The 25,032-nt window shown below is 33.8% G+C and overlaps 1 protein-coding gene across 1 annotated transcript in view; it reads right to left on the bottom strand.

The window, feature by feature from the left end:
* The window catches only part of LOC143054983 (WD repeat-containing protein 48-like), a 32,514-nt gene extending 24,654 nt beyond the window's left edge, over positions 1-7,860 (bottom strand). Inside the window, exons 1-2 of the mRNA XM_076228093.1 lie at positions 7,766-7,860; positions 2,516-2,656 (exon numbers count right to left, since the gene is read on the bottom strand). Of these exons, the coding sequence (XP_076084208.1) occupies positions 2,516-2,656; positions 7,766-7,825 (201 nt within the window). The 5' untranslated portion in view covers positions 7,826-7,860. The remainder of the gene's footprint in view (positions 1-2,515; positions 2,657-7,765) is intronic.
* Between the last annotated feature and the right edge of the window lie 17,172 nt (positions 7,861-25,032).

The following is a 25,032-nucleotide window of genomic DNA, read 5'->3' as shown; positions in this document are numbered from 1 at the left end:
TTATTATTATTGTTCCTTCTTTATTATTGTTCCTTCTTTATTATTGTGTTCTTTCTTCATTATTGTTCCCTCTGTATTCTTGTTTTCTAAATGGTTTCCTACTTTCTTCCATGTTTTCATTATATGTTCAAATGAATGTAACTGTGTGTTCCTTACATGTAAGTTTTGAGTTTTTCTGTTCTATTTCCCTATGCATACTTCCCATCTCTACTTACAATTATCTGTGTTTTCCTTCCTCATCATTTCACGCTATGTTTACCTGGTACTTTTATCAAGTTTATGATCCTATCTTATCTGTCCATATGTTCCTTCATTCTTTGTCCCCTTATTTTTAGTTTATAGTTTTTTATTATAGTTGGTGTGTTCCACCCTGGAAACCATGTTAATTTCTATGTTCTTACTTTGTTAGGTGGTGTGTTCCACCCTGGAAACCATGTTAATTTCTATGTTCTTACTTTGTTAGGTGGTGTGTTCCACCCTGGAAACCATGTTAATTCCTATGTTTTTACTTTGTTAGTTGGTGTGTTCCAACCTTGTTTTTAAGTGTTTTTATCATGTTTGGCTGTTTGTTCCTACCATAATTGTCCATGAGTACTTATCATGTTTGCCTGTGTGTTCCACACTGTTTGTACATGTGTTCCACAATTGTTTCGTACCTGTATTGTTTTCATATCATGTTCGATGCATATTCCCTCTGCATTTGTACATGTGTTCCTAATTTGTTGGTGTGAGTGTTTATGCATTACATATAACATATCTACTTTTAATTATCTGGGCTTTATATTTCTTCTATTTTTATCATTTCATGTCCATATGCCTGGTAAAAAAATGTACTAAGGTGTTTCTTCCCTATTTGTCTAGTTGTTAGTACTTTACTTGTGTCCTTATTCTTATCTTTTGTTTTTTCCAACCATGTATGTCCCTATTTTTTTGTTTGTTTGTCCTTGGGATCCAACCTTGTTTGTATCTGTGTTCCTTCTTAGTTTATTTCTTTATACCTTGTTAGTTTGTATGCTCTTATCTTGTCTGTTAATGTTCTTTCAATGTTTGTCTGTGTGTTCCTACATTGTTTTTCAATGTGTTTCTTCTTGGCTTATATGTTCCTATGTTAGATCGTCTCTTTCTGTGTTCCTACCTTGTATGTCAGTGTGTTCCTACCTTGTATGTCAGTGTGTTTCTACCTTGTATGCTAGTGTGCTCTTATCTTGTTTGATCCTGTGTTCCTACTTGGTTTGTGTGCAACTACCATGTAAGCTTGTGATATCTTTACATTATTTTTCTGTGTGTTCCTACCTTTTCTGACATCTATTTGCTTATTCTTATTTTTTTTGTTCTTAATATGTCTATTTGTGGTCTTTTTCTTTGTGTGTTCCTATCTACTTCATTTACATATTCAGATTTTTTTTTATGCATTCTTAATGTATTCAACCCTTTTTCAGTTGTGTTCTTAAAATGTGTTAATTTGCATATTCCTACTTAATTTTCAGTGTGTTCCTTCCTAACTTGTTTTGATCTGTTTCTTTCTGCTTTGTCATCTCTGCTCTTTATTTATTATGTATTTCTATGTTTACATTGTGCATTAGTAGTTTTTTTGTATTTCCCTTGCTGTTGATTCATTATTATCCATCGGATACCAATTTTTGTGGGTTTAGTGGGTACAGGTGAACCACAAATTCAAATGTTCAACGAATAACATATTTTCAATAGGCTTAAGGTGTAATACCACCATTGATTTCCCCCTATTAGTCTTTGTTAAATTTGCACTTTTCAAAAAAATGTGCAGAATTTATCTTTGTTTCAAATAAAGAAATACTTGGCATGAATAAAGTTTTATCCTGTCCAGTACTATAGAAAAAAATTCACATAACATTTCATTGCATATAAGAAAATAACCATCATTGGAAGTTAACCAATCAAATGTCTCCCCTTATTTTATCTGTATGCAAGGTTTAGTCACCATATAACCTCAAGATTACAAAATTCTCTATAAAAATCCCAAATAAAAAATAATGGTGTTTTGAAATACCCAAGACATATGTTTATGACACAGAAATGTTTGTACTGCAATAAAATGTAGGATTAATTACCTACAACTGTCAAATTCAAGGGAATATTTTTTTAGACCTACTTTTGTATACAACCGGATGTGACATACCATGATTTGGTGGTATTACACCTTAATATAAGATACATGTACATTGGCAAAACCACGAAATAAAATATACATGAATATGCAAGTTTTCAGCATTCCACGAAAATGTATTACCACGAAAATAAATGAACCCACAGTATTTGTCTGTGTGTTGAAACTCCTACTTTTATCATATTTATTTCCTCATCCATGTCATCTTTACATCTGTTCCTACATTCCTCAATTTATTCCTGTTTCGATTTCAGATTCTCATGTTGTTTGTCCAGGTGTACTCTTATTTTTATTTTCCTCTCATTCCTGTTTTTTTTGTTTTTAACAACTTCCATGTGTTCCTTTCTTCCTTGTTTGATAATGTAATCTTACCTTGTTTGTCTTTGTGTTAAATATTCTGATGATGGAGTCTCTCCCAGCTGAGTATAATCTGTTAATAAGTGGGTCAAACTGAAGGGAGTTAATCCCAGATCTGTGATGTCGTTCAACTTCATCTCGGATAACAAAAGAAACCTGACAAATAAAAAAGATGAAACTGTTAATATTAAAGAGGGTCATTAATATTCTGCAATTATGTGTTCCATTAATCCAGGATCTTTGATCTGGTTATAACAGTGATACACCGGAAATGGTCCTCATTATTTCCAAGCTGTGAGAGAAAACTGGAAAATCCCCCTTTTTTTATTAATTTAATCCCATTACTAGTAAGCTTAAAATCTGAAATTTATAAAAATTCAAAGATTGAAAGGGCACTTAAGTCAATAGATGTATAAACAATTCACTAAAATTTCAGGAAAACTACTCAAAGTATTTTTAAAATTAAAAAATATTGTCGGAAAAATCCCCCTTTTTGTAATGAATAGAACCTGATAACTTAAAAACATAAACTCTAGAATTTATAAAAATCAAGAGGGAGCTCATGTCAATATATATGTAAACAATGTGCCATTGATTCTTGGTAAAATTGTTTTTGAGTTATTGTCTGAAAACTGGGAAATCCCACTTTTTGTAATGAATAAAAAACCCAAACTTGGACATGTAACATCTAAAATTTATAAAAAAGAAAAGGAGCTCACGTCAATAGATATACACAATTCACCAAAGATTCCTTGAAATTGGTTAAAAGATATTTTGAATTAATTTCCAACATGTTGACGACGGACAGACAGACAACGGTTTACCATAATACGTCACATAAATAGGCCTAAAAAAATCAGGAAAACATCAAGCATGAGAAATAAAATCATAAACATTAATGAAAAAAATACTAGATTATGCAGTCATAATTTAACAGAAATGATAACCCTGCAGTCAACTTTTTGTGTCCATAAGTTGCACCTGGTTTTGAAAAATATATAATTTATAGTAATCTCATGGACTCTATTGCATATATGTACCATACACATACAATATCTGGGCAGAATTAGTATGGTTGACCTTTGAATCAAATACAGGACAAGCATGAGAAATAAAAAGTACCAACACAAAACACAAGGGGAAAAACGAAGAACGCACATCTACTTTAACACAAAAACAAGAAATTTTAAAACGTCAAAACTGGAAATCAAGTGAAATAAAACATCTGAAAAACTTGCATGTAAATAACACTTTTCATTTACATAAATATACATTGATAGGGCCATAATAAATAATAGGTTTGTTTGCCCAAACGCTACCTACCCAGAAAAAAACTGCCTACTCAAATTCTTTTATTGTCCTGATTTGAAGATTTTTTTTTTTTAATCAAATAGGCATGAAGACTAATAAACATCTGATACTTCAATTTTTTTTTTTGAAAAAAAAAAAGAAAAAGAAAATGCCTACCTACCTACCCACTGTCTCAACCTTTGGGTAGGGTTTGGACAAACCAATATATTTTTAAGTATGGCCTAGTGGATTTTTCCATGGACTTGGATAGAAAAAAGTGCCTTGTTTGGTAGCTCTTATCAGTTAGGTCCTTATATTTTTTTACTGGTCTAAAGATAGTAAAAAAATATCACGAGGACCTAAGAGATACGGTAGGCAAATATTCATACAATATCATAAGGACCAGACTAAGAGCTACGGTTCCGCAGCTACACATGTATCATCAGGTCAGGAATAACCACCAATTGGTGGATTATACCTCAATTGACGTATAATCCACCAATTGACATATAATGGTATAGACCAATTGGTGTATAATTCTTTGTTTTTCAAAACAAACTATTCCACCAAAATGGAGCATTGTTTTCTTAAAACCATATTATGGTATGAAAACTTGTTAAACATTCCTAGTTTAGTATAGTAACATAACATATTGTATTAAATCAATAATTGTATTTGAAGTTTCTTCTATTGTTATCTTGTCAATTCCTGATTGATAAATTTACCTGTGACTGTGATTTTAAAAAGATATGTAATTTTGGCACTGGAATTAGTGATGTCCACAACTTTATATCTGTGCAGTTAAATTGTGATTTACCTAAAATTTTACCAAAAAAGAAGATATGCAGAAGCTTTAAGAATTTTGATGCTTCAAATTTTTTAAATGATTTAGAAAATCAGCATTTTGATATATCTGAATTTGATAATGTAAATACAGCATATGATAATTTTAGCAAAAGTTTCATTGAGGTAGCTGATAAACACGCACCTTTTAAGGAAAGGAAAATTTTTCCAAATCAGGTACCATATATGAATGCAGAGCTTAAAAGTGCCATTTATAAGAAAAAAATGTTATATAATAAATTTCAAAAATTCAGTGGTAGTAAGAACTGGGAGACATATAGGCGGCAACGCAACTATGTTACAAAACTAAAAAATAAATCCATTAACCAATATTTTGTAGAGAGGTGTGCTGGAGGCCCGAAGTCGAAAGATTTCTGGCCAACTGTGAAACCTTTTCTTACAAATAAGGGAAATGTACACCAAAAGGAAACTGTCCTCTCTGAAAATAATGTTTTAATTACAAAACAGGAGGAGGTGTGTGAGATATTTAATGACTATTTTGTAAATGTTGCAAAGAATATAGGAAGCAGTCAAATAAAGGTTGATGATGATCACCCAAGTATTTTGGCCATTAAAGATAATATTCCAGATCTTGATCAAAACAATTTTACCTTTTCCCCTATTGATCAAGACTTTGTTGAGAAACGTATACGTAAAATTAATGTTAAAAAAGCCACTGGTATAGATGGTATCTCACCTAAATTACTGCATTTTGCTAAACCTGCTATTGTAAAACCCCTTACAGATATTGTTAATTTGTCATTATCATCATCGACCTTCCCTGACCGTCTTAAGGAAGCTCAAGTTGCACCTATTCACAAAAAGAATAGTGTTTTAGAAAAGGGAAATTATAGACCGGTAAGTGTATTACCGGCTATTTCTAAAATTTTTGAAAATGCCATAGAAGTACAATTAGTGCAGTACTTTGATAAAATCTTCAGTCCTTTTTTGGCAGCTTTTAGATCTGGTTTTGGATGTCAGTCAACTTTATTAAGAGTAATTGAAGATTGGAAATTAGCCTTAGATCAAAATAAGTACCTTGCAGCTATCCTTATGGACTTGTCAAAAGCATTTGACTGTCTCCCCCATGACTTACTGCTACTGAAACTAAAAGCTTATGGTCTATCCAAATCCTCACTTGATATGTTATATAGTTATTTAACAAAAAGAAAACAGTGTGTGAAAGTAAACCAAAATTTAAGTGGTATGCTTGACATATTTAAAGGGGTACCACAAGGTTCTATCCTTGGACCCATCCTATTTAATATTTTTATTAATGATTTGTTCTTTTTTGTAAAAAATTGTTCTTTATATAATTATGCTGATGACAATACTTTGTCAAAGTCTGGAAATTCCTTACAAGATGTAATTTCTGCTCTTGAGGAAGACAGCAATTTTTTAATACAGTGGTTTTCTTCCAATAAAATGCAGGCCAACCCAGAGAAATTTCAAGCTATCTCTCTTGGCAAAAAAACGCATGATAAAAAGATTGTGTTTGATTTGGATGGTATTTCTATATCATGTGAGGATGAGGTTAAACTACTTGGAGTTACGATTGATTTTAAATTAAACTTTAATTTACACATTTCAAATATTTGTAAAAAGGCTGCAAGGCAATTAAATGTTTTGAAAAGAATTGGGAAACATCTAAACAAACTGAGTAAGCTTACAATTTACTACTCTTTTATTATGTCAAACTTTAGTTATTGCCCTTTGACTTGGCATTTCTGTGGGGAACAAAATACCAGGAAAATAGAAAAATACAAGAAAGAGCGCTTCGATTTATTTATGAAGACCATCAGAGCTCATACGAAACACTCCTGCAGATTTCGAACCTTCCATCATTAAAAACTCGTAGAATGCGCTCAATTGCCTTGGAGACCTTTAAAATAATTAATAAAAAATGCCCATTATTTATTCAAGATTTAGTTGTAATAAAAAAATAGTTTATATAATTTCAGGTATGTAAACACTGCGGAGGTACCTAGACCTAGAACCTCCAGTTATGGTAAAAGATCCTTTAGATTTGAGGCAGCACAAGTATGGAACTCACTTCCTAATGAGGCTCGACTCATGACTTCTTTTGACCAGTTTAGGAATTATATAAATTCCTGGTGTGGGGGTCAAAAATGTTACTGCAGTTCATGTCGTTTCCACCCAGTGCTGTCTCAAAGCTGAAATTTCTTTCTTTCTTTTTATAATGGCCTTTTGCTCTGCTTTTTATGCATTTTTTTTTAATATATCTGCCATTAAATGCTAGTGCTTATATTTATTTATTTATTTTTATGCTTTTAGTCTGTTATATTTTATGATCCCAAGTGATTTGCTGATTCCCCCGTTTCAATGCACATAGAGGCGCTTGCCACATGATCTTTGACTCTGGAGACTCACAAATCAAATAGAGTTGCTTTCATTATATTGCATGTTTTTTTAGTTTTATTTGGTAGTATTTGCATGATGCTGCATGTTTTTTATGTGATAGTCGGTTAAAGAGCTCACCAGAGCTCATGTTTCCTCTGTTATTGTGTATATATATGCCGACTCTAAATAAAATTTACTTACTTACTTACTTTACTTACTTACTGCAATCATCTGTCAATGGACATCATTACTATCTGCAGTCATGTGATCATGAGTACAACTCTACAGGTGAATGGAGCTCTTTGTTAATACTTGACTTCCTTTATCAAAAGTCAATCATGGTCAATAGTACAAATGTTTCAACAAAAGAATTGTTGTACACATGCATTCTCAAGAGATGCAGCAGGCTTTGAAAAAACTGAAACTTTCGGAGGACCCCATTAGGGTCATGAAATAGATTGCAAGTTGCAAAATCATGCTCCTATCTCACACTAGCATTTAATTACAAAAAACTTGCATTATACATCAATTGGTCTATACCAATATACCTCAATTGGTGGATTATACGTCAATTGAGGTATAATCCACCAATTGGTGGTTATTCCTGACCTGATCATAGTATGTGTTTGGTATATTTTTTTTTATCTCACTCTTCTGACTTCTTAAATACAAAGGACATTGTCCAAAAGTATCCACGTCTTTCTATATGTATTAAGTTCTTCAGAAACAAATATATTTTGCACCAAACATTTGTGATAGCTTGTCAGTCACCTGAACTTTCTTTTTGCCTTGTCCTGCCGAATTTCTGTGGTGTGTAGCCATTGATAACATGTGAAATACGTCATTAAATTCGGGAATAATTCTAACCGTAAATCGGTATCGGAAGGACTAGCCTTATCCGGATTCACAAAATTTTGTCTCCAGGTTTTCTAATAATAAAGCTGGAGATATTAACTCTAGCGACCCACATCCACTTCTTCTCTATTCAATAAAACATATTTTAATTCTTGGCACAAAATATATCATTTGTTTTTCACCTAGCTCTGCTGCGTTGAATTTTTTATACATTTTTTTTACATTAACCTGAGACTAATATAACACACATAATTAACCGATTATTATCTCAATTGTTGAGTTTACCAACTTCCTATTAAAAAGATAAGAAATAAACACATTTACAAACAGAAAAAATATCTATAAAATACACTGTCTTTGGATCAATATTTTAACGCTGACGCTATTTTGTGGAAGTTATTTTAACTGAGAGTACCTCAGGGGAGAGTACAAACCAAGGGGAAAAGCTGTACGGCATATCACATTCTAATTATCAGATTTTATCATATGTTGTTTCGATGGTTCTTTGCTAAATTTTTGTAATAAATTGTAACTCATAGCATTACAAAAACAGGTCCGCTATAAGTGGTGCACAGTTAGTCCCAATTGGAATTCCGATAACCTGACATACGGAATCTCCAAAGCGAACAAAAATGTTATCTAGTAAAAATTCAAGGGCATATATAGTATCTAAGCATGTCCAATTGACAAAGTTTTTTTGTTTATTACTACCAAAAAATTACCTAAAAGAGTAAGTTGAACATATATATTCATATTCTGACTTTTTAAATGCCCATTTAATTAGGTGGGTGATTTTTTTCTTAATGAGAATGTGAGGCAATTTGGTATACAGGGTAGAAAAATCAAAACTTTGAACAGATATAAAATCACCAATATAAGCATGCAATTTATCAAGCACTTCCAACGAGTTCTTGACACTCCAAAAGTAATTAATTCCACTATTTTCGAAGGCCTTATTTGAACAATTTATTATCAGGGTTTTTATTGTACCAAGTGTACTGGTAAGAAGAATAGACAATTTAGTAGTGGAACAATGGCTTGAAGACGAAATAAATCTATATGTGTAAGGTGTTTTGTGTAGCTTCGGAAGCCAATACATAGTTGGGACTTTCGTTGTTTTTGGTTCTGCTTGTAAAGACGGCGTGCACAGAGTTGACGGCAATTGTAAAATGCGTTTTTAAAAGTAGCTTTATACAACCATGTAAATCATACATTTCAAACAGGAAGGTTTTTTTTATGATGAAAGGATGAACACTAGCCATTAACATCCAAATTATTAAAAAAGTTCTCAAAATAAAATCTATAAAGTATGAAACAAACATGGAAACGGCAAAAACATATGTAACTTGTAACATTAAATAAGCATAAAATAGACGGTTTTTGACCTGAAATTTGTACAAATTTAACGTACTTTCTTGCATTTTCGTACAGTAGATATTTTAGGATTCAGACTATAAAGTCAAACGAACTTTACCTAAAAAAAAATCCAAATTGGCCATGGAGTATGTGTTGGAAATGAAGTTCGTTATATGTAAGAAGTAGACAATTTTAAAGTTTAATATTAGAACATGGAAGAATCGTTAAAATAAATATGTACTTGCTATTTTCTTATTGCGAAATGACTTGATATTCTAAATGTGCATAAAAAGAGGTTTTAAAAAAATTGCAATATAAGAAGGATTCGATAGTCCAGACTGAACACCTGAATTTTCCAAACTGTCCAGCCATTATGTTACAGATTAAAGAAATGACGTTTTAACGCTATTTTTGTTATTAGGGTCCATGACAGTCACATAGTCGCTAATTGTCTCCATTACACTGTTCTAAGCATATATTTTTTTTAACATTTTCAGAATGTGCATTTGCTGTACTTTGTTATTCGAAAGAAAAAGAAATATGTTGAACGTTTATGTTTAAAGTTATGTGATAAACTAATTGTCCAGTGTTACGTTTTTGGACTCAGCTTTGTGCACGCCATCAAAGTGGTAGCTAAAAGTTTATGTTTATTACAGATGTCGTTTTCTGAAAATGGAGTCAGTTGGAATGTTGGTGAATTGGTGATTTCTTTTTTCAGAACCTCAATGTAACAATAATAATATTATAAGCAGCTTTATCGATCGGGACAAAAACAAATTCCTTGGCTAGTTCTTTTAGTTTATGTTTGATACGAGAAATAGGTTTATTGTGGTTATTGTTAATAGTAAAACTATTTTATATTAATGCTATATTAATATTTCAAAGATTAAATGAAAATACTGTCTTTCCACAATATATCGACAATGGTCTTCTGATAATTTGATCGATTAGAAAATTATTCCTACTACATGTTTGAAAATTTATATGTTTATCTGTTTATATATAGATATAGGAAGATGAGGTATGAGTGCCAATGAGACAACTATCCATCCATATAACAATTTATAAAAGTAAACAATTATAGGTCAAGGTACTGCCTCCAACACGGAGCGTTGGCTCACACCGAACAACAATATTTCAATATTGCTCTTTTACACATGCGTATGACTCTGGTCTGGCTGAGGCCAATAAGAATATAGAACTAGAGGCTCCCAAGAGCTTGTGTCGCTCACCTGATTCTATTTGGGATTTTGAAATATTAAAAAATGTAAAAATTTGTAACAGATACTTATAATGATGTTTTAGGCAAAATTTGGTTTAATATTGTTATTTTTTGTTACATTTCTTTCAGAAGTTCTCTTAAAAAAGACATTTGTGTGTATTTCCTATAGGGTACCATGTTCAACTAAGTCCCCGTCTGGCGGTCATCTTGGATAATGGATCTGCTACAAAGTAACAACACTTGGTCAGCACCTCATAAGGAACATTCATGCCATGTTTTATTTCATTCCATTCAGTGCTTTTCTAAACATGCTAAAAGAAGACATTTGTATGTATTTCCCATAGGTTCCCATGTTAAACTAAGTCCCCTGCTGGCGGCCATCTTGGATGATGGATCGGCTACAACGTAACAACACTTGGTCAGCATCTCATAAGGAACATTCATGCTATGTTTGGTTTCATTCCATTCAGTGGTTCTCTAAAAGAAGACATTTGTATGTATTTCCCATAGGGTACAATGTTAACTAAGTCCCCCGCTGGCGGCCATCTTTGATGATGGATCGGCTTTCGTAACAACACTTGGTCAGCACCTCATAAGGAACATTCATGCTATGTTTGGTTACAATCCATTCAGTGGTTCTCTAAAAGAAGACATGTGTATGTATTTCCCATAGGGTCCCATGCTAAACTAAGTCCCCCGCTGACGGCCATCTTGGATAATGGATCGGCTAAAAAGTAACAACACTTGGTCAGCATCTCATTAGGAAAATTCATGCTATGTTTGGTTTCATTCCATTCTGTGGTTCTCTTAAAAGAAGACATTTGTATGTATTTCCCGTAGGGCGCTGGCGGCCATCTTGGATGATGGATCGGCTACAAAGTAACAACACTTGGTCAGTACTTGCCATGTTTGGTTTCATTTAATTTAGAGGTTCTCTAGAAGAAGTTCAAAAATGTAAAAAGTTTACGACGACGGACGACGATGGACGACAGACGCCAAGTGATGAGAAAAGCTCACTTGGCCCTTTGGGTCAGGTGAGCTAATAAAGTTGATTATATATCCATATCTATATATGATTGTCAAAATAACACATGTCTCTCAATTGTAAAACATCATTATAATAAGTCTTCAGAACTTATGGAACCTTTAATTGGAATAAAATATATAAGCGTGTAAATATTTTTATAATCTTGAACGAACATTAAAACTATCATTTTTTTTTTAAATTCAACACTTTACCTCGAAAGTTACAAAAAAACTAAAAACGTGTCTAGATCCGTTGATTTCCACAATTGAAGGAGCGCACATTGTCAAAAAGTAAAGGTAATAATGTATCTTCTAATGTATTCGCCATGGAAATATATGCATGTGTAATCATGTTTTGTTTTGTAAGGGTTGTTACTTTACTTTCAGTTATGCGGAGTGTCGTTCGTGCATACATATTATGACAATATTGAAAATTATTTGTTATTTTTTGGCTGCGCTAACACACACTAAAAAGGTACTAAGACAAATTATTTCTAATTAATTGTTGGTGCAGTCTGTTCACAATAGCTATACGTCCATGAAACCAGCTTGTCATTCAACGTACTGCGACTGTGCAGCTTAAACTGTTATTTTAAAAGTAAAATCCCAAAAATACTGAACTCAGAGGAGAATCCAATCGGAAAGTCCATAATCACAAAACACATCAAAAACGAATGGACAAGAACTGTCATATTCCTGACTTGGTACTGGCATTTTCAAATGTAGAAAATGGTGACTAAAACCTGGTTTTATAGCGCTAAACCTCTCACTTGTACGACAGTTCCATCTAATTTTATAATATTGATAATGATGCGTGAACAAAACAAAAAGACACAATAGGTAAATATGTAAAAATTAAAGGTAAAAGGTCTAATTCGGTAGGTCACATTCGTGAAAAGGGGACGGCATTACAGTTACGGCATCAGGAACATATCCAATATCATCCTATATACCAGGTATTCCATACCAATCAACCAACTCGTGATGGCGTCCGTAAAATTTATGAAGTGATAATTCCAGCTTCCCAATGTTCCACTTTTGGGAAGCTGAACTCATCTCTTTTGTCGTAAAGTTATGTCGATTACGTTATATGTACTTGGACTGTGCAGTTTGAACTGTAATTTATATTCTCAACCATTAAAACTTTAACTGAATATGTATTGGTATGTCTAGAGCGATATTATATTTTTTTCAGTCCGTGTGTGAAAAATTCAGTCCTGAGAATCGGTCTTGTACAATTCAGGCAGACCTATTTACTTACAGCCACTATTTAGCCAATAATATTGGTATGCGCCTGTCCCAAGTCAGGATCCTCTGGCCTTTATTAGTCTGGTATGCTTTTTTAATTTTAGTTTCTTGTGTATAATTCGGAGTTTAGTATGACGTCCATTATCACTGAACTAGTATGCATATTTGTTTAGGGGCCAGCTGAAGGACGCCTCCGGTGCGGGAGTTTCTCGCTACATTGAAGACCCATTGGTGGCCTTCGGGTTGTTGCCGCTTTAACACATTCCCCATTTCCATTCTCAATTTTATGCAAAATCTAAAGTTAACCACCTACAATATCTATTAGCGAAAACAGCATCTTCACTAACAATTTGAGATTGAACGATACACCAACCTTTTGTGTAACAGTACTTTCTTAAGTTCTATGTATCTTTATATATATACAACATAGCAGATGTGGAATGATTGTCATTAAGATAACTATATATTACAGACTAAAGAATTCAAGAGCACAAATAATAAAATGTCTTGTGTCTGTTTTACTTATGATAGTATATACGTTGAACGTCTGTAATATTAAGCGTTTCACTAGAATTACGTCACATCCGCTTATGATTGTCAATGATTCATAAACAAGAATGTGTCCAAAGTACACGGATGCCCCACTCGCATTATCATTTTCCATGTTCAATGGACCGTGAAATTGGGTAAAAACTCTAATTTGGCCTTATAGGTAAAAAGATCAACCAATAGGGAACATGTGTACTAAGTTTCAAGTTGATTGGACTTCAGCTTCATCAAAAACTACCTTGACCAAAAACTTTAACCTGAAACTCATACTTTTAACTTCTATGTTCAGTGGACCATGAAAATGGGGTCAAAAGTTTAATTTTGTTTGAAAACAAGAAAGATCATATCATAAGGAACATGTGTTCTAAGTTTCAAGTTGAGTGGACTTCAGCTTCATCAAAAACTACCTTGACCAAAAACTTTAACCTGAAGTGGGACGAACGGACTGACAGACGAACGAACAGACGAACGTATAGACGGACTGAAGGACGCACATACCAGAAAACATAATGCCCCTATCGTAGTTGGGGCATAAAAAGAGGTCAAGGTCAGATGAAACATGCCATACCGACCAGTACAACCATCTTGCACACAAAATATATACGGTGGTTTTGAAGCTTAGAAAAAAAATCTTTAGCCAATTAATTCGGAATATTAGGTCAAAAGTATATGATTCCTGACCGACAGCCTGTCATAGACATCTAACTATTCTTCAATTTATCAAATACAATTGAGGTATTGCTTTAAGTATCTGATGACAAAACCATGAAAACGTAACAAAGACCAATGAACCAGGAAAATTAGGTCAATGTCATACATGAAGCATGCGACAGACATGTACACCAAATAAAGTGGCCCTATAGCATACAGATATATAAGAAAATAACCAAACAACATAAAATAAACATTGCTCAGTGATGCAGGATAATGAAGTCAAGGTAAGTTGATACCTTGTTAGTCGTTGGTGTACAGCTTACAATCATAACAACATACAGGTACCTTATAGCTTAACGAATCTTAAATTTGTATAAGAAAATAAGACTTATGAAGGACGGACAAATAGACTGCATGATATTGCTATATTTTTGAATAATAATATGAACGTCTGCGTAGCATCAGATCTTTCATGATCCTTTTCACGATCTTCAAAAAGCGGTACGTGATCTTTCACGATCCGAAATATCAATTTTGTGTAAATATTTCTTTTTTTTACAAAGTTTTGGATTATGCTTACACAAAATAACTATGAGAACCATTTTATTCATTCAAATGGAATGCCCTTTTTCAGGAAAGTAGTTCAGTTATTCGTGCATGTGGAATTCAAATTAGGTGATAAATCATGGACGGTTTATTTTCTGATAAATCGTGCACTTGAAATTCAAATTAGTTGGAACATACTGCACGTGGAATTCAAATTAGGTGATAAATCGCGCACAAGGAATTCAAATTAAGTCATAAATCGCGCACGTGGAATTCAAATTAGGTAATTAATCGTGAACGGGGACTTTAAATCAGGTGATAAATCGTGCACGTGGAATTCAATTTAAGTCATAAAATGCGCATGTGGAATTCAAATCAGGTGATAAATCACGCACGGTTAATTCAAATTAGGTGATAAATCGTGCACTTGGAATACAAATTAGTTGGTACATACTGGACGTGGAATTCAAATTAGGTGATAAATCGTGAGTGTGGAATTCAAATTAGGTGATAAATCGTGCACTTGGAGTACAAATTAGTTGGTACATACTGGACGTGGAATTCAAATTAGGTGATAAATCGCGCACGGGGAATTTAAATCAGGTCATAAATCGTGAGTGTGGAATTCAAATTAGGTGATAAATCGTGCACTTGAAATTCAAATTAGTTGGTACATACTGCACGTGGAATTCAAATTAGGTGATAAATCGCACACGGGGAATTCAAATTAGGTCATAAATCGCGCACGTGGAATTCAAAATAGGTGATTAATCGTGCACGGGGACTTTAAATCAGGTGATAAATCGTGCACGTGGAATTCAATTTAAGTCATAAAATGCGCATGTGGAATTCAAATTAGGTGATAAATCACTCACGGTTAACTCAAATTAGGTGATAAATCGTGCACTTGGAATACAAATTAGTTGGTACATACTGCACGTGGAATTCAAATTAGGTGATAAATCGCGCACGTGGAATTTAAATCAGGTGATAAATCGTGCACGTGGAATTCAAACTAGGTGATAAATCGTGAGTGTGGAATTCAAATTAGGTGATAAATCGTGCACTTGTAATTCAAATTAGTTGGTACATACTGCACGTGGAATTCAAATTAGGTGATAAATCGCGCACGGGGAATTCAAATTAGGTCATAAATCGCGCACGTGGAATTCAAATTAGGTGATTAATCGCGCACGGGGACTTTAAATCAGGTGATAAATCGTGCACGTGGAATTCAAATTAGGTGATAAATCGTGAGTGCGGAATTCAAATTAGGTGATAAATCGTGAATGTGGAATTTAAATTAGGTGATAAATCGTGCACGTCGTCGTTGAATTCAAATTTTGTGATAAATCGTGAACGTTGAATTCAAATTGGGTGATAAATCGTGCAGATGGAATTCAATTTAAGTTATAAAACGTGCAAGTGGAATTTAAATTAGGTGCTAAATCGTAAATGTGGAATTAAAATTAGGTGATAAATCGTGAATGTGGAATTTAAATTAGGTGATAAATCGTGCACGTGGAATTCAAATTTGGTGATAAATCATGCACGTGGAATTCAGATCGTAACTCGTTCAAATGAGAATAACGAAATCACAAATCTATATATTAATAAAAAAAAAAAAGGGTTATATTTTGGGACATTCTATGGCTTGTTCAGTGTATCCGTCCAATTAAATGTTTTTAATAGCATCACAATTGTGTAAAATCCATATTTTCTAAATTAGTGCTCAGTCTGTTAATATACAAATATATATTCGTTATCATTGTCGCAGGACTTTAAGATATTTCATAATATGCCAATTAGGAACGTTATCGTATTATCACTTTTCGATATTTAATCGAATGCCTGTTAGAAACATTATCGTGTGTTGTATAAACGTTATAAAAATTATAAATGTTATAGCATGGCAATTACTAAAGTTGTGGCATGATTATTACTGACGTTATGGTATGACAAATAGTAACATGCATGGTAATGAGTAACGTTTTAGTATGTAAATTAGTGACGTTATCACATGATAATAAGTAACGTTAGAGCATGCTAACAAGTTACGTTTTGCTACGTTATAGCATGAAAATTAGTAACGATATGCCATGGGAATTAGTGACGTAATCGTATGGCAATGTGTACCTGTTATGTCATGGCAATTAGTAACGATATCACAAGGTAATAGTTACTATTATGGCATGGCAATTAGTAATGCTTTTAAGAACGTTATCCAATGGCGTTTAGAAAAGTTTTCGCATGACAATTATAGTTACCAGTATGGCATAATAATTAGGAACGTTAGGCAGCAACCATTTGATTTTCTGGTGGGGGGGTGGGGGGCTATTGTTTTTTTTATCTGTGCAAACTTTTTTTTTCGCCTTTGGCGAAGAACAATCTATTTTTTTTAGCGAAAAACCGAAACCAATTTTTTTCTTTCAATTTTAGCATTACATATAGTGGCAGCTGAGGGTGAAACAAACATTTTTTTCCCCTCAGGGTCCAAAACAAATTATTTTTTTCACCAAAACCATTTTTTACCCTAATTCTCTATATGTTATTTTTTTTATTTTGACCCCTATTCTATATTCTTTATCTATTTTAAACCTTATTCTCTATTTCTTTTTATCTTGTTCTCCTTACTTTCTATTTTTCTTATTTTCCCCCAAATGTTGCGTCTATTTGTTCCTGTTCTTTAACGTTTTTTCTCTATTCCCGTTTAATCTGTATTCTTTTGAAGTTTTAGTAAAAATCTGCAATTAAACAATGGCGCGTGAACTTTTTGTGTGTTTCCCTCTAGCTGGAAACAAACTTATTACGAGGAGGAACATGCTTCCAGTGAATAAAAACGGAAAGAAACCTAAAGAGAAATGATTTTTCTTCCGCTGTACAATTTTACGACGATAGAATATGTGTGTAATGAGAAAAACTCGTAAATTTTCTGTCAACATACCTGCGAAGACAATTCAGTCGGTTCTACTTTAACTATTAATATCTTTTTACTGTGTACATCGAAAAATACACAGTTTATCTAACATGCAAGATTAATGACTGTTGAGCAATTTGGTATGCTATATGTGAATGTTTTTGATAGAATTATACTATAAATTATCATAAAAGTCTTCGAAGAAGCACATAATCATTTTACCGAGATCGCGTAATGGATTTTACAAGTTATTTTTAAGGGTGTCTTCGTCGAGGTCCGCGTTCGTCTGTTATAAATAAACGAGGCCTGGAATGGCGTTATTTTCAAATCGTTATTCGTAGTATAAACTTCGTAAAGGATAATATTTTGAATCATTCAAAATGGCAGACGCAACAGCAGCACCAGCAGTAGCACCAGCTAAATCACCAAAGAAAAAGGCAGCAGCCAAGCCAAAGAAGCCTTCCGCACATCCTAAATACAGCGAGATGATTGGAAAAGCCATCGCCGCTTTGAAAGAACGTGGAGGTTCCTCAAGGCAAGCAATTCTGAAGTACATCATGGCCAACTTCAACGTCGGAAAAGATGCCAAGTCAGTAAATGCTCATTTAAAACTTGCACTCAGAGCCGGAGTTAAGAACAACAGTTTGAAGCAGTCCAAGGGAACTGGAGCATCCGGATCTTTCAGAATTGGAGAGGCTAAAGTAGTTAAAAAGAAGCCAGCAAAGGCAAAGAAAGCAGCCAAACCTAAGGCCGCCAAGCCTAAGAAGGCAAAGAGCACACCCAAGAAGAAGAAGCCAGCAGCAAAGAAACCAGCTGGAGAGAAAAAGGCGGCCAAACCAAAGGCAAAAAAACCAGCAGCAAAGAAAGCAGCCAAGCCAAAGAAGCCAGCAGCCAAGTCACCAGCAAAAAAGAAGGCAGCCAAACCAAAAGCCAAGAAGACACCAAAGAAGAAGTAAACTGTTCCAGACTTCAGTCTGCAGAGGCTATTCAGCCACCAAAAGCCCTTTTAAGGGCTACCCAATTTATTCAAAAAGAATCTACAATTGTTGTACATTAGTTATCAAACTAAATCTAGCTGAGCCCTACCCTTTTCTTTACTTTTCTCTGAACTTTGCACTGGTCTATGAAATATTTTTTGGGGTCAAATTATTTCCATTGTTTGTTTTATTTCACTCCTTATGACTATACTATTTCTAACACCTAAGTATGCAGCTGTTTTTTGGATATTTTTTGTGTAGTTAGGCACCATTAAAATTATATCAGTGTATTTTCACGCACTTATTTGAACTGAATAGAACTTTTTCTATTCAGTTTTCGTTAGAGTGACAATCTACGAAAATAGGAAGTCATGCTAGGGTTTTATTGTGCTCTTTTTTTAGGGGGAAGGGGGTCAAAATCACACAGCTAACCTTCAACCGAAAAATCATTTTTGTCATTATGTGAGTTTTCCCATTTCTCTCTTCTTCTTCGTGTTCAACTTGACTGACATTTTTTGTTAGACTTTTTCTACACGTAAGCAAAGTCAAAGGTTGGCTCTCTAGTTCATATCAACTAGTCAATGGGGAGGTAACTCTAAAATTAAACTCAGTACTTTTTTCAGTCCTATATAAATAAACTGTTAAAATGTACACAATACAAAAGATGTATAACGTATCGTCAAAATCAGATTAGTAGCAAATGAATGCAGTGACGTTTGTCTGTTATTTGTTTATTTGTTTATTTATTATTTGTCAAAATTACTACAATAATATTGTGTATTAAAAGTTAGAAGGAAACTCTAAAGTACGGAGGTTTTTGTTCAACATTTAACAGTTCTGCAATTATTTTGTCATTTTATTACCTGCGATTTATTATGCAAATTTCACTATTCTCTACCTTTCGAATTTCATCTTTGTTTTACTCGTGTATAAAATAAATGCACCTACTTGTTTCTATGTTTCTTTCAAATGGTTGTCCTGTGTTTTTTCTCTTCTTTTTTTCTCTCTGTTATTTAGTGTGTGACGACTTGACTGTATCTTTGCTATGTCATTTTAATCTGTCCACAGCACGCGAGGTGAATAAACCCGAAACAATACAATGACGTCACGCGTCACTACTGTGATGAACAGAAACAAGGATGGATGGACGGACAGTGGTACAAAAAGTAAGAAAAAGTTATTTCTCTGATAACAGGTATCGCGTGAATTGTAGGTTCACGGTATAGTATAGGTTTTTTCTCTCATTTTTGAAGATCATATATACAGTTGTCTATAATTGCTTACATCCACTGCATTTGAACTATGGTGGATAGTTGTCTCATTGGCAATCATACCACATCTCCTTATTTTCATATTGAAATGACAGCAACTTAACGACACACACAAACATAGCCTACTAGTATATACGTACATGGGAGACTGAGAAATTCTGTGCTTATTGGAAAAGGATTAAAAAAAAACTTTAAGGTATGCTATGACTAAGCTTTAAATATAAGGTAGATAGGGAGTAGGAAACACACATATTTGTTTTTTATTTGGCCTTAATGAAGAAGAAAACCACACACACAGCATATTAGATCTTGTACTAACATCCATTAAACGCTATGCTAATATGTCTTCAAAAGAGAACCCTATTTATTATTTTATTTTAATTTATTTTTTCTTCGTTTCAATCTTTGGTTTTTGATTCTTTTTACATTAAATCTGCTTATTACCGTTGCAATAGTTTACAAATATTTTTAGTCCAAATACAATTCATTGAAAATATATCCCCCCTTTTTTCTCCGGATTTTTTTTTTTGAAAAAGGGGGGGAGGGGGGGGGGGGGGTCTGGAGGTTTAGTTCAATACAGTGGAAAAATGTTTTGCCAAAAGTCCAATGGTTCACACTGATGTGTTTTTGTCCTTCTCGGTCTTTTTAATCGTCCGTGTCACGGGATGCTGCTTCACCCTTTACCGGTTCTGGTTTCACTTGCATAGCTTATATAGGTATAATGCATATGTATAGCCAGAGTCTTCACTGTGACACACATTCCCCTTTTTGAGGGGAAATAAATGAACTTTTGTAATTGTCAATTAAGATACAAATGATATGTACCACTTTCGAATTATAAAACTACAAAAATCTTCGTGTTTTGTTTTTGTTTTGTTTGTATCGAAACTTTCAGGCGGCCAGGCCACTTTGAGCTCAGATCATCGGTTATTGATAATAAAATTAATTAAATATATTTTGTTGAAAAATATGGTATATTCTATAAGACATATTCGAGGTTTTGACTTGAAAGTGCGCAAATTGTACATGCAAATGGAAATAAAAGCGAAGACGCATCATACAAAACAGTTGTCCAGTGCCTCAGATCCACTGAAAACAAAGTCGCTCTCTGAAAAGTTCCCAACGCTAGATTAAATAAAAAGATGTTTTAAATTCGTATTCTAGATATTGGGTTTGTTCATTCGAATCTTGAATGTTTGCGAAATTTTGCTCGGGTTGAATAAAAATGTTATTTGAAGTTTTAGTAAAAATCTGCAATTAAACAATGGCGCGTGAACTTTTTGTGTGTTTCCCTCTAGCTGGAAACAAACTTATTACGAGGAGGAACATGCTTCCAGTGAATAAAAACGGAAAGAAACCTAAAGAGAAATGATTTTTCTTCCGCTGTACAATTTTACGACGATAGAATATGTGTGTAATGAGAAAAACTCGTAAATTTTCTGTCAACATACCTGCGAAGACAATTCAGTCGGTTCTACTTTAACTATTAATATCTTTTTACTGTGTACATCGAAAAATACACAGTTTATCTAACATGCAAGATTAATGACTGTTGAGCAATTTGGTATGCTATATGTGAATGTTTTTGATAGAATTATACTATAAATTATCATAAAAGTCTTCGAAGAAGCACATAATCATTTTACCGAGATCGCGTAATGGATTTTACAAGTTATTTTTAAGGGTGTCTTCGTCGAGGTCCGCGTTCGTCTGTTATAAATAAACGAGGCCTGGAATGGCGTTATTTTCAAATCGTTATTCGTAGTATAAACTTCGTAAAGGATAATATTTTGAATCATTCAAAATGGCAGACGCAACAGCAGCACCAGCAGTAGCACCAGCTAAATCACCAAAGAAAAAGGCAGCAGCCAAGCCAAAGAAGCCTTCCGCACATCCTAAATACAGCGAGATGATTGGAAAAGCCATCGCCGCTTTGAAAGAACGTGGAGGTTCCTCAAGGCAAGCAATTCTGAAGTACATCATGGCCAACTTCAACGTCGGAAAAGATGCCAAGTCAGTAAATGCTCATTTAAAACTTGCACTCAGAGCCGGAGTTAAGAACAACAGTTTGAAGCAGTCCAAGGGAACTGGAGCATCCGGATCTTTCAGAATTGGAGAGGCTAAAGTAGTTAAAAAGAAGCCAGCAAAGGCAAAGAAAGCAGCCAAACCTAAGGCCGCCAAGCCTAAGAAGGCAAAGAGCACACCCAAGAAGAAGAAGCCAGCAGCAAAGAAACCAGCTGGAGAGAAAAAGGCGGCCAAACCAAAGGCAAAAAAACCAGCAGCAAAGAAAGCAGCCAAGCCAAAGAAGCCAGCAGCCAAGTCACCAGCAAAAAAGAAGGCAGCCAAACCAAAAGCCAAGAAGACACCAAAGAAGAAGTAAACTGTTCCAGACTTCAGTCTGCAGAGGCTATTCAGCCACCAAAAGCCCTTTTAAGGGCTACCCAATTTATTCAAAAAGAATCTACAATTGTTGTACATTAGTTATCAAACTAAATCTAGCTGAGCCCTACCCTTTTCTTTACTTTTCTCTGAACTTTGCACTGGTCTATGAAATATTTTTTGGGGTCAAATTATTTCCATTGTTTGTTTTATTTCACTCCTTATGACTATACTATTTCTAACACCTAAGTATGCAGCTGTTTTTTGGATATTTTTTGTGTAGTTAGGCACCATTAAAATTATATCAGTGTATTTTCACGCACTTATTTGAACTGAATAGAACTTTTTCTATTCAGTTTTCGTTAGAGTGACAATCTACGAAAATAGGAAGTCATGCTAGGGTTTTATTGTGCTCTTTTTTTAGGGGGAAGGGGGTCAAAATCACACAGCTAACCTTCAACCGAAAAATCATTTTTGTCATTATGTGAGTTTTCCCATTTCTCTCTTCTTCTTCGTGTTCAACTTGACTGACATTTTTTGTTAGACTTTTTCTACACGTAAGCAAAGTCAAAGGTTGGCTCTCTAGTTCATATCAACTAGTCAATGGGGAGGTAACTCTAAAATTAAACTCAGTACTTTTTTCAGTCCTATATAAATAAACTGTTAAAATGTACACAATACAAAAGATGTATAACGTATCGTCAAAATCAGATTAGTAGCAAATGAATGCAGTGACGTTTGTCTGTTATTTGTTTATTTGTTTATTTATTATTTGTCAAAATTACTACAATAATATTGTGTATTAAAAGTTAGAAGGAAACTCTAAAGTACGGAGGTTTTTGTTCAACATTTAACAGTTCTGCAATTATTTTGTCATTTTATTACCTGCGATTTATTATGCAAATTTCACTATTCTCTACCTTTCGAATTTCATCTTTGTTTTACTCGTGTATAAAATAAATGCACCTACTTGTTTCTATGTTTCTTTCAAATGGTTGTCCTGTGTTTTTTCTCTTCTTTTTTTCTCTCTGTTATTTAGTGTGTGACGACTTGACTGTATCTTTGCTATGTCATTTTAATCTGTCCACAGCACGCGAGGTGAATAAACCCGAAACAATACAATGACGTCACGCGTCACTACTGTGATGAACAGAAACAAGGATGGATGGACGGACAGTGGTACAAAAAGTAAGAAAAAGTTATTTCTCTGATAACAGGTATCGCGTGAATTGTAGGTTCACGGTATAGTATAGGTTTTTTCTCTCATTTTTGAAGATCATATATACAGTTGTCTATAATTGCTTACATCCACTGCATTTGAACTATGGTGGATAGTTGTCTCATTGGCAATCATACCACATCTCCTTATTTTCATATTGAAATGACAGCAACTTAACGACACACACAAACATAGCCTACTAGTATATACGTACATGGGAGACTGAGAAATTCTGTGCTTATTGGAAAAGGATTAAAAAAAAACTTTAAGGTATGCTATGACTAAGCTTTAAATATAAGGTAGATAGGGAGTAGGAAACACACATATTTGTTTTTTATTTGGCCTTAATGAAGAAGAAAACCACACACACAGCATATTAGATCTTGTACTAACATCCATTAAACGCTATGCTAATATGTCTTCAAAAGAGAACCCTATTTATTATTTTATTTTAATTTATTTTTTCTTCGTTTCAATCTTTGGTTTTTGATTCTTTTTACATTAAATCTGCTTATTACCGTTGCAATAGTTTACAAATATTTTTAGTCCAAATACAATTCATTGAAAATATATCCCCCCTTTTTTCTCCGGATTTTTTTTTTTGAAAAAGGGGGGGAGGGGGGGGGGGGGGTCTGGAGGTTTAGTTCAATACAGTGGAAAAATGTTTTGCCAAAAGTCCAATGGTTCACACTGATGTGTTTTTGTCCTTCTCGGTCTTTTTAATCGTCCGTGTCACGGGATGCTGCTTCACCCTTTACCGGTTCTGGTTTCACTTGCATAGCTTATATAGGTATAATGCATATGTATAGCCAGAGTCTTCACTGTGACACACATTCCCCTTTTTGAGGGGAAATAAATGAACTTTTGTAATTGTCAATTAAGATACAAATGATATGTACCACTTTCGAATTATAAAACTACAAAAATCTTCGTGTTTTGTTTTTGTTTTGTTTGTATCGAAACTTTCAGGCGGCCAGGCCACTTTGAGCTCAGATCATCGGTTATTGATAATAAAATTAATTAAATATATTTTGTTGAAAAATATGGTATATTCTATAAGACATATTCGAGGTTTTGACTTGAAAGTGCGCAAATTGTACATGCAAATGGAAATAAAAGCGAAGACGCATCATACAAAACAGTTGTCCAGTGCCTCAGATCCACTGAAAACAAAGTCGCTCTCTGAAAAGTTCCCAACGCTAGATTAAATAAAAAGATGTTTTAAATTCGTATTCTAGATATTGGGTTTGTTCATTCGAATCTTGAATGTTTGCGAAATTTTGCTCGGGTTGAATAAAAATGTTATTTGAAGTTTTAGTAAAAATCTGCAATTAAACAATGGCGCGTGAACTTTTTGTGTGTTTCCCTCTAGCTGGAAACAAACTTATTACGAGGAGGAACATGCTTCCAGTGAATAAAAACGGAAAGAAACCTAAAGAGAAATGATTTTTCTTCCGCTGTACAATTTTACGACGATAGAATATGTGTGTAATGAGAAAAACTCGTAAATTTTCTGTCAACATACCTGCGAAGACAATTCAGTCGGTTCTACTTTAACTATTAATATCTTTTTACTGTGTACATCGAAAAATACACAGTTTATCTAACATGCAAGATTAATGACTGTTGAGCAATTTGGTATGCTATATGTGAATGTTTTTGATAGAATTATACTATAAATTATCATAAAAGTCTTCGAAGAAGCACATAATCATTTTACCGAGATCGCGTAATGGATTTTACAAGTTATTTTTAAGGGTGTCTTCGTCGAGGTCCGCGTTCGTCTGTTATAAATAAACGAGGCCTGGAATGGCGTTAT

This window comes from Mytilus galloprovincialis, chromosome 12 (genome assembly GCF_965363235.1).
Source record: "Mytilus galloprovincialis chromosome 12, xbMytGall1.hap1.1, whole genome shotgun sequence".
NCBI lineage: Eukaryota > Metazoa > Mollusca > Bivalvia > Mytilida > Mytilidae > Mytilus > Mytilus galloprovincialis.
This window is presented reverse-complemented; position numbering and strand designations above follow the sequence as displayed.